Source organism: Bufo bufo, chromosome 3 (assembly GCF_905171765.1).
Source record: "Bufo bufo chromosome 3, aBufBuf1.1, whole genome shotgun sequence".
Classification (NCBI taxonomy): Eukaryota; Metazoa; Chordata; class Amphibia; order Anura; family Bufonidae; genus Bufo; species Bufo bufo.
Genome location: NC_053391.1, coordinates 595,376,603 through 595,387,292, shown reverse-complemented (window position 1 = coordinate 595,387,292; position 10,690 = coordinate 595,376,603). Strand labels below are relative to the sequence as shown.

The window sequence follows — 10,690 nt, the reverse complement described above, 5'->3', positions numbered from 1 at the left end:
AAGCTGGCACCTGTCTGCCCTGATACCCTAGACGGGGTGTGAACCTGTGCGGCGAGCAGGATGCCTAAACCCTCAGTCACCCTAACAAGCATTGAGTGGGGAAAGGCCGATGGGAGCACTAGTCACCATCACTCATGTCTAGGAGAACAGCAGGGGAAGACAGAAACAAACAAGCTATATCAGAGATAGACTTATCCAGTCACGAGCAGAGAAGGCGATCCCAATCACGACAGTCCACGCCGGACAAGAGCTCCACAGCAACACCATCAAACGATCTCCTTCAAAGATCAGAATAGAACTGGAAGTAAGGACTATATCTGGCAATGACTGCAAGTGAAAGTGAAACTAATATAGTAGCTGGGAGTGGCAGACAGGACTCACCTGAGAAGGATGCCTACAAACTCCCAGTCAGGACAAAAAGGTTCACAAGGCAAAACCCAGATGACATACCCTGAACCACGGAGCAAACTCGCAAGCTATCGCGAGTAGCAAGTCGCTGCGACCTTCTCCTCCCAGACCTGTCTGGATCAGTCATAGTCGTGACAGTACCCCCCTTTCTACGAGGGGCCCCTGGACCCTCAAGACCAGGCCTCTCCGGATGGGAGCTATGAAAAGCCCGAATGAGTCTGTCCGCTTTTATCTCTGATGCTGAAACCCACATTCTCTCTTCGGAACCATAACCTTTCCAGTGCACCAGGTACTGAAGAGAGCAGCGAACATATCGTGAATCAACAATCTTTTCTACCTGAAACTCAAGACTGCCATCAACAACCACCGGTGGAGGCGGTAGTGGCAATGGTTCAGGAGGTTCTACATATCTCTTAAGCAGAGATCTGTGGAAGACATTATGGATCCTTAGAGTCTGAGGTAGCTCCAGACAAAAAGCCACCGGGTTAATGATCTTAATTACCCTATAAGGACCAATAAATCTCGGACCTAATTTCCACGAGGGAACCTTCAACTTGATATTTCTGGTAGACAACCACACCAAGTCATTCACCCCAAGGTCAGCCGCACGTTTGTATCTACCACCAATTCTCTTCAAACTTTCTTGCACACTCTGCCACACTGAAGAAAGTGAAGACGCAAATCGTTCCTCCTCAGGAATCCCAGACGGCCCCCCCCTCACTAAACGTACAAAACTGAGGATGGAAACCATACGCACCAAAAAATGGTGACTTATCGGTGGATTCTTGACGACGATTATTAATGGCAAACTCGGCTAACGGTAAATAAGATGACCATTCCTCCTGATTTTCGGAAACAAAGCATCTCAAATATGTCTCTAGGTTTTGATTGGTACGTTCAGTCTGACCGTTGGACTGTGGATGGAAAGATGAAGAAAACGACAGATGAACCCCTAAACGAGAACAAAAAGCTTTCCAAAATTTAGAAACGAATTGGGTACCACGATCCGAAACAATATCGGAAGGGACCCCGTGAAGCTTCACGATGTGGTCAATAAAAACCTGAGCCAGTGTGTTAGCATTAGGCAATGCGGCAAGAGCAATAAAGTGCACCATTTTGCTGAATCTGTCAACAACTACAAGAATAACAGTCTTCCCCGCTGATACTGGTAGATCCGTAATGAAATCCATTGACAGGTGCGTCCAAGGCCTGTTGGGGATGGCCAGAGGCAAAAGACGCCCTGCCGGACGAGTATGATCTACCTTAGAACGAGCACAGGTAGCACATGCAAACACAAAATTCAACACCTCCTGGCGCCATTTAGGCCACCAGAACCGACGAGACACTAACTCAGAGGTTGCCCTACTACCTGGGTGTCCTGCCAGTGTGGAGTTATGGTGTTCTTTTAGTATCTCCAGTCGTAAATTTTCTGGCACAAACAGTTTACCCGAGGGGCAGGAGGCCGGGGCATCCCCCTGAGCTTCCAACACCCTCCCCTCCAAACCTGAGTGTAATGCAGAGACCACCACCCCCTTTTGCAAAATGGGCTCTGGTACCTCAACATCACCCCCTCCAGGAAAACTTTGAGACAATGCATCCGCCTTAGTATTTTTTGCCCCCGGGCGATAGGTTATTACAAAATTAAACCTAGTAAAAAATAACGACCACCGAGCCTGTCTAGGGGTGAGACGTTTAGCAGACTCCAGATATAATAAGTTTTTGTGATCAGTAATCACCGTGACGGGATGAACCGCCCCCTCCAAAAAATGACGCCACTCCTCAAAAGCCAACTTAATAGCCAAAAGTTCCCTGTTGCCAATATCATAGTTCCTTTCTGCAGTAGACAATTTCTTTGAAAAGAAAGCACACGGACGCCATTCACCAGGGGACGGGCCCTGAGATAGTACCGCTCCCACCCCCACCTCTGATGCGTCAACCTCTACAATAAAAGGAAGCGAGACATCTGGCTGTACGAGAATAGGGGCCGAGGTGAATCTCTCCTTCAGAGATGCAAAGGCAGTTTTGGCTGCATGTGACCATTTGGAAAAATCGGATCCCTTTCGGGTCATGTCCGTCAGTGGTTTGACCACCAAGGAATAGTTTTTTATAAACTTTCTATAAAAATTGGAAAAACCCCAGGAAGCGTTGCAATGCCTTCAGGTTCTCAGGCAGATCCCAGTCTATAATCGCCCGGACTTTCTCTGGATCCATGCGGAAACCTGAATCTGACAACACATACCCCAGAAATGGCAGTTCTTTTACGGCGAACACACATTTTTCTAACTTAGCAAACAATTTGTTGGCCCTTAATATCTGCAGCACTTGTCTCACATGGATCTTATGTGTATCCAGATCCGGGGAATAGACCAGGATGTCATCAAGATATATCACAACAAATCTCCCGATAAGGTGACTAAAAATATCGTTGACAAAATGTTGGAATACCGCAGGCGCATTAGTAAGACCAAATGGCATGACCAGATTTTCATAATGCTCTTCCGGAGTATTAAAAGCCGTCTTCCACTCATCCCCCTCTTTGATGCGAACCAGGTTATAGGCACCTCTGAGATCCATTTTGGAGAACCATTTAGCACCAGCAACCTGATTAAAGAGGTCGGGAATGAGAGGAAGAGGATAGGGATCTCGGATAGTTATCCGGTTTAATTCCCGGAAATCCAGGCAAGGACGTAGGCCCCCATCTTTCTTTTTAACGAAAAAGAACCCTGCAGCCACAGGTGAAGAAGAGGGTCTGATGTGTCCCTTAGCCAAACTCTCCGAAATATAATCTTTCATAGCCTTCCTCTCCGGGCCGGAAAGATTGTATAACCGGGTTTTAGGTAGTTTGGCCCCAGGTAGTAGATTAATCGGGCAATCATATGGACGATGAGGTGGTAACCCCTGACAACCCTTCTCAGAGAACACATCCATAAAATCTGACAGAAAGGCAGGTAAAGATGTTACAGAGAGTGTAGAGCACCTACTACTCAAGCAGTTGTCCTTACAATGTTCACTCCACTCCACAATCTCCCCGGCCTGCCAATCCACCACTGGATTGTGAGTCACCAGTTAGGGAAGCCCCAATACCATAGGAGCCGGAAGACCGTCCAGGACATAACACGAGATATGCTCTTTATGGAGGTCCCCTACCTGTAGATGGATATTATGAATGATCTGAGTTAACTCTTTCTGAGTAAGAGGGGAGGAGTCGATGGCAAAAACAGGAATAGTTCTGCGTATCGGTTCTGGAGTAAAACCCAGAGCCTGAGCAAACCGTGAATCCACCAAGTTGACCCCCGCCCCACTGTCCAAAAAGACGGAACAGATCTCAGTCTTATTGCCCGCCTCAACGGTAGCGGACAACAAAAACTGAGACATGCGTATGGAGGAAACGAATACGCCCAGACTGTTATCCTCCGCACAATCTGGGGACTCTAGTTTTCCGGCGGCTCCTTTGTTTGTGGTCTCTTGGGTTCCGAGGGACAAACCTTTACAAAATGACCCCTCCCCCACAACGAAAACAAACCTCTGACCTACAGCGGAACTTAGGAGGATTCACCCGTCTAGTGGCGCCCCCTATTTGCATTGGTTCGACTGGATCATAACAAACCGATCCCTGCCCTATAGAGGCCTCCGTAAAATTTAATAGTCTCTCCCTGAGTCGTCTGTCGATTCTTATGGACAGAGACATAGCAGCCTCCAGAGACCCAGGGACCTCGTATACCGCCAGCGCGTCTTTTAATTTTTCAGACAACCCCTGGCAGAACTGACTCCTAAGGGCCGAGTCGTTCCATAACGTATCAGTAGCCCACCTACGGAATTCGGAACAATATAGTTCAGCAGACCGGTTGTGAGACCCTGTCCGGGTCATCATATACGAGACCCAGGGCTTTAAAAAACTCCTCCACTGATCGTAAGGCCAGAGAGTCTGATGGTAGGGAGAAAGCCCAAGCCTGCGGATCTCCTTGCAGGAGAGAAATTACAATACCCACCCGTTGTTCCTCACCGCCGGAGGATCTAGGGCGTAACCTGAAGAACAATTTGCAAGCTTCTCTGAAGGTTACAAATTGGTCTCTCCCTCCTGAGAACCTATGAGGTAAAGCCACTTTTGGCTCAGGAGTACCTTGGTTTCCCGTAGCAACGGTGGAACCCAAGGATGGCTGCTGCTGCTGCAGCACTGTTGCTTTTAATCCTGCCACTTCAAGGGATAATCCCTGTAATTGTTTCGCCAAAACCGTAACCGGCTCCATAGTGGAACAGAAAAATACAAAGCAAAACAGCAAGCAAAAAAAAAAAAAAAAAGAAATGTCACTCTTTTTTTTTTTTTTTAAAAGGCCAGATATACTGTCACGACCGCTACCCCAGCAGCAGTCGTGTCGCACCAGACGGAGGGAAGGGGGACCCTTATCTATGGATGGGAATAGTATGGCCACCCCTGACTAACCCTAAGCTGGCACCTGTCTGCCCTGATACCCTAGACGGGGTGTGAACCCGTGCGGCGAGCAGGATGCCTAAACCCTCAGTCACCCTAACAAGCATTGAGTGGGGAAAGGCCGATGGGAGCACTAGTCACCATCACTCATGTCTAGGAGAACAGCAGGGGAAGACAGCAACAAACAAGCTATATCAGAGATAGACTTATCCAGTCACGAGCAGAGAAGGCGATCCCAATCACGACAGTCCACGCCGGACAAGAGCTCCACAGCAACACCATCAAACGATCTCCTTCAAAGGTCAGAATAGAACTGGAAGTAAGGACTATATCTGGCAATGACTGCAAGTGAAAGTGAAACTAATATAGTAGCTGGGAGTGCCAGACAGGACTCACCGGAGAAGGATGCCTACAAACTCCCAGTCAGGACAAAAAGGTTCACAAGGCAAAACCCAGATGACATACCCTGAACCACGGAGCAAACTCACAAGCTATCGCGAGTAGCAAGTTGCTGCGACCTTCTCCTCCCAGACCTGTCTGGATCAGTCACAGTCATGACACCCCTATGCCAAATTCCACACCCGATCTCTTCAGCTCTGAATTCTCACCAGGTGGAACAGGGCTTCGCCCTATCTCGATTCTCCAATTCTTCTTTCTCCTCATGTCCACCAGGACCTGCTTTGGTGGCTGAACCACCGGTCTGTCTCCCTCGGCAGGTCCTTTCTTCCCCTCCTTTGGCAGGTGATCTCGACCGATGTCATGATCTTGCGAGACCGGTGCAACACGACGTTCTCATCTAAGCAAGGGGCAGGCAGGCGGTAATGCAACTGGAAGTGACAGCGGGATGTGACGTAATAAGTATTGCGGGAAGAGAACCCGGAAGTGCAGGAGTGTGGGCATCAAGAGATTTAAAGAGTCCATTCAGCTAGCCTGAGGATCCTTGTCAGGCAGCTCCAGATCCAAGGCAAGCAGGCCATCTGAATAGTTATATGCATCATGGAGAGCTCTGGCGAAGCTCAGAGGGACTCGGCTACCCCGGCAGATTTTTTGGGGCTTATCCTTCCATATTTACATTTCAGGATAAGCCAAAAAATGCTGCAGCTAAGACTCAGCATAAAGAATGTGGGTTGTGTAAAGTCAAGCTTGCCCCATCATATGTTAAGTTGCCATGTCGTTCATGTATTGAGAATACCATTGCAGAGGAATCCCCTTCTATGATAAAATGTATAAAGAAGATAATTAGAGAAGAGGTCATTAGTGCCCCAAAATCCAAGAAAGAGCATCGTTATTCCAGACATAGGCACTCCTGGGATAAGTCTTCCTCTGCACTATATTATTTGGATATTTCTAGTTCTGAGGAGGAGCCAGAAAGTGGAGAAGTTGATTCAGACTCCTCTTCTGATGGAGAAAAGGCTGGCAAGCCATTTTTTTTCCAATTCAGGATGTGGATCAACTATTAAAAGCTATTAGGGCAATCATGAACATTAAAGACCCTCAGGAGGTTCAATCAGTCCAGGATGTTATGTTTGAAAGTTTAGAGGGGAGAAAAAGAATATTCTTTTTATCATAAAAATGTAGAGGTGCTGATTAGTAAGGAATGGAAGTGGCTAGATAAATGTACTGTACTGTAGCTGTTTACCAGGTTCGGTCAAACGGAAATACTCCTTTGACGAATCTTATTCCACTGGTTTGGATTAAGCCCCTAAAATAGATGTTTCAACAGCTAAGGTACTGAGTAGATATTCCCTCTCCTTTGATGATCTGGGTCAACTCAAGCATGCCATGGAATGCTGTTAACATATATTGGTGGACACTGCTGGTAATTTTATTAGGGAAAAGTTGCTGAAAGACTCCCTTTAACACCTACAGTCTCTGGTGGTCTTCAATGTTTATTCTTTCTACTCATACTATTACCCAGTGGCGTACCACCCATAGAGGCAGACCACGCCACTGCTATGGGGCCCGCAGCACTGGGGGGCCTGTAGCGCAGAGAAGGCCCCGCCCACAATATTTGGCCCCGCCCACTCATGACATGCAGCCGGCTATGCGGCTGATTTTCTCCAGCCCCAACTCATCTTCTGCAATCGCCGCCAAGCCGAAGTGGGCCCCCCTCCCGTTTGACCTGATCCTGACCTGACCTCCTCCTGACCTGATCCTGACAGTCTGCTGATGCGGAATCAGGATCAAACCAGCCTGCATGTAGCGCTCGAGCCGCTGGCCAATCAGCACAAGGAAACTCTGTTGAGGCAGCTGCTGATTGGCCAGTGGCGCAAGGGGGCGGGAGAATCGGCTCAAACTTTGCCGTCGGCCGTCGCCAGAGTGCCTGAGCTGAGGAGATGAAGAAGGAAGATTCTGAAGCACCAGCTGTGTCCCTGGCTGGCCTGAAGTAAGTCAGACTCAGAACAAGTACCGTTCGTTCGTCCTGCCGTGTCACTGCGTCTGCCTGCACTCCCTGCAGCAGTGCCTGGCCCGGCCGACTCTGACTATATGACTATATATTATGCTGCCTGAGGCCCGTGTTAGTTTACAAATCTCTGGGGGGCAGGGTGATATCTGTTACTTTACAATGTGCCCCCTTTGCTTGTCACTGCAGGGAGCTCGGCCCATATGCTGCATGTAGTACGCCATTACCCATGTGGAGAGTTCATGTATTAACTGTGCTCTTCAGATGAAACCCTCTAGTATTATATGACCACCAGATACCCGCAGACCAAGAAATCCTTATATGATGTCCCAAGTGATAGAGCCCCCCTAAATCAATAGACCTCCAGCAATTTTCCTAAGACATTGGACCCCCAATTCAGAGATCCCCCAGGAGCTGTGGTATGAGAGAGAACATCCCTAAAAACAGAAAACCTCCAGCAGATGTTACCTGTAAGTAGGCACCAACAGAATAGGAACCTCTCAACAGATTTCTCATATGGCAGGGCATCTCCAGATCAGGAAACCCACACCAGATATAGTGGCCCAACCATCAGATGTCCCATGTGACAGGGTGCCCCCAGGTCCAAAAATCTCCAACAGATGTCCCGTTTAACAGGGCTGTAGGTCATGTATAAATTTATTTAATGGGGGTGTGGCATGGGAGGAGCCAGGTCAGGAAGTGGGAGGGGCCATGGTGGGTAGTGGGTGGGGGTTAAGGGGCCCAATTCAGATTTTTGCTATGGGGCCCAGTGATTTCTATGTACGCCCCTGCTATTACCATAATTTGAATGTAGATTTCATAAGCCAGGTATCAAAAGAACAAACCAAATGACTTATTATTTCCCTTAACAGGCAATAATAGCTCCATAATGAACACAACAGAGACTTGTCTTAAAAAAGAAAAGCTCTAGGGATTTAGTTCCTAATGATATATTGCTAATCATAAATCAACTGTTAAGGCAGCACATGGAGATCAAAAGAGGAACGTAGAAGACATAATGAGACTCCTCTTCATCTTTAGGCTACTTTCACACTTGCGTTTTGTGCGGATCCGTCATGGGTATGCAAAAACAGACTAGTTACAATAATACAACCGCATGCATCCGTCATTAACGGATCCGTTTGTATTATCTGTAACATAGCCAAGACGGCTGCAGGCAGCGTTTTGGTGTCCGCCTCCAGAGCGAAATTGAGACTGATCGGAGGCAAACTGATGCATTCTGAGTGAATCCTTTTCCATTCAGAATGCATTAGGGCAAAACTGATCCGTTTTGGACCGCTTGTGAGAGCCCATGACGGATCTCACAATCGGGAAGCCAAAACGCGAGTGTGAAAGTAGCCTTGCATGTGATATCAGTTATGACATATTTTACCAGTTTGCTATGACTTACTACTGTATGTTGCTTCAATCACTGTAATAATTCTTATTTTCACCACCTTACTATGTCCTTTTTGTAGGTGTGGCAGAGTCTATCCAATCCATGACTGTAGCTAACAAGTCTTTTGTAAAAGAGTTTGTAATAATGGGAATTACCGGTGATCCACATTTGGAACATATCCTATTTACTTTGTTTCTATTGATTTACCTTATAAGTGTTATTAGCAATACAAGCATCATGATAACAATCCTCGTTATTAACGACCTTCACAGTCCAATGTATTATTTTCTCAGCAATCTGTCCTTCTCAGATCTGTGCTATTCTACAGTAATTTCTCCTAAAATGCTATTTGATTTCTTCCTGGAAAGGAAATTGATCTCATTTATTGGTTGTGTACTTCAGTTATATTTCTTTGCCGTTTTTGCCAGTACTGAATGCTACATTTTGTCTACCATGGCCTATGATCGCTATGTTGCAATATGTCACCCTCTTCTGTATGTATTAATAATGAACAAAAGGAAATGTGTGATTCTTACAGTTATTGTCTATATTGGAGGTTTATTTACTGCGGGGATCCATACATCGTGCACATTCGTATTACCGTTTTGTGGTCCTAATGTAATTAAACATTTCTATTGTGACATTCCTCCACTAATGGAGCTCTCTTGTGCAGATACATATATGAGCAAGATGATTATATTTAGTGTAGTCTTTTTGCTTGGCCTTTTTTCAGTAATCGTCATCGTAGCTTCATATGTATATATCTTTTTTACCATATTGACAATTCACTCATCAGAAGGCAGACACAAAGCGTTTTCCACATGTTCCTCTCATCTGCTTTGTGTTGCTCTATTTTATGGAACAGTTTTCTTCATGTACCTTCGTCCCCCTTCCAGCTATTCTGTTACACAAGACAAAATAGTATCTGTATTCTACACAATGATAATTCCTATGATGAACCCAATTATTTATTGCTTACGGAACAAAGAAGTAAAAGAAGCCGTGAAATCCTACATGAGTAGATTACTAGTACACACACAGTAATTGCTTAGATAACTATCGTATTGACACTGCTATGATAAATATGGGGCCTGCTCGCGAGCGCAGTGGGTGCCATAGCTGCCGGATTTATGTTTTTTCAAACAACAGAGGCCTGGAGCTCATGTCTGGTACCAGCAAAAATGCTGATTGCAGGTAAATATCCCTTTAGATGCCGTGGTCAAGCGTGACCACGGTATCCAAGTGGCAAAAAACCCCCAGAAGGGAGCGCTTCCGGATTAGGACCGGTTCCCCATGCGGTGATCTGCTGAACCATTCCTTCATTTTGATACGCTGAGTCTCTCTGAAGAGACCCAGCGTTTCAGAGCTGCAGTTCCTTTGGAGGCCTGCATGTTCCTTTGGAGGCCTGCATTCTATGGAACTACAGTCTAGGCAAAAATACATCTGACTAATGCATATTGTAGCCTCCTAGAGGGGCTAAAAAAAAGTTTTAAAAAAGAAATAAAAATATAAAAATTTTAAGTAAAACTGGGTCAGTGGCTGCACCAAACTGAAAAACCTATGGCTAGGTGCTCTACCCGGCGACTCACCCTAGTGTCGCAAGAGAAAATAGGTTATGGTAAATTTTGGATCTGGGAGGCACTCAAAATATCTAGGCTTGTATGTATTAACCACAATGTACGTGATGCTGTTAATAATTTATTATAGTTCTAATTCAGACAACTTGGTAGGAGAATGATAATTTTTTTTTAAAGATGATGTTATAGTAGATCAACTAAAATAAATTAAAATTTTAATTAAGAAAATAGAAAAAATAAAATAAAAAATTTATATATAAAATTTATACAGTCAGGTCCATAAATATTGGGACACCGACACAATTCTAACATTTTTGGCTCTATACACCCCCACAATGGATTTGAAATGAAACGAACAAGATGTGCTTTAACTGCAGACTGTCAGCTTTAATTTGAGGGTATTTACATCCAAATGAGGTGAACGGTGTAGGAATTACAACAGTTTGCATATGTGCCTCCCACGTGTTAAGGGA

General features: G+C 45.8%; 1 protein-coding gene across 1 annotated transcript; it reads left to right on the top strand.

The window, feature by feature from the left end:
* The first annotated feature begins 8,742 nt into the window (after positions 1–8,742).
* Positions 8,743–9,684, top strand: LOC120993938 (olfactory receptor 1019-like). The gene has a single exon (XM_040422399.1). It carries the CDS (start codon positions 8,743–8,745, stop codon positions 9,682–9,684), a length of 942 nt encoding a protein of 313 aa, XP_040278333.1.
* The last annotated feature ends 1,006 nt before the right edge of the window (positions 9,685–10,690 follow it).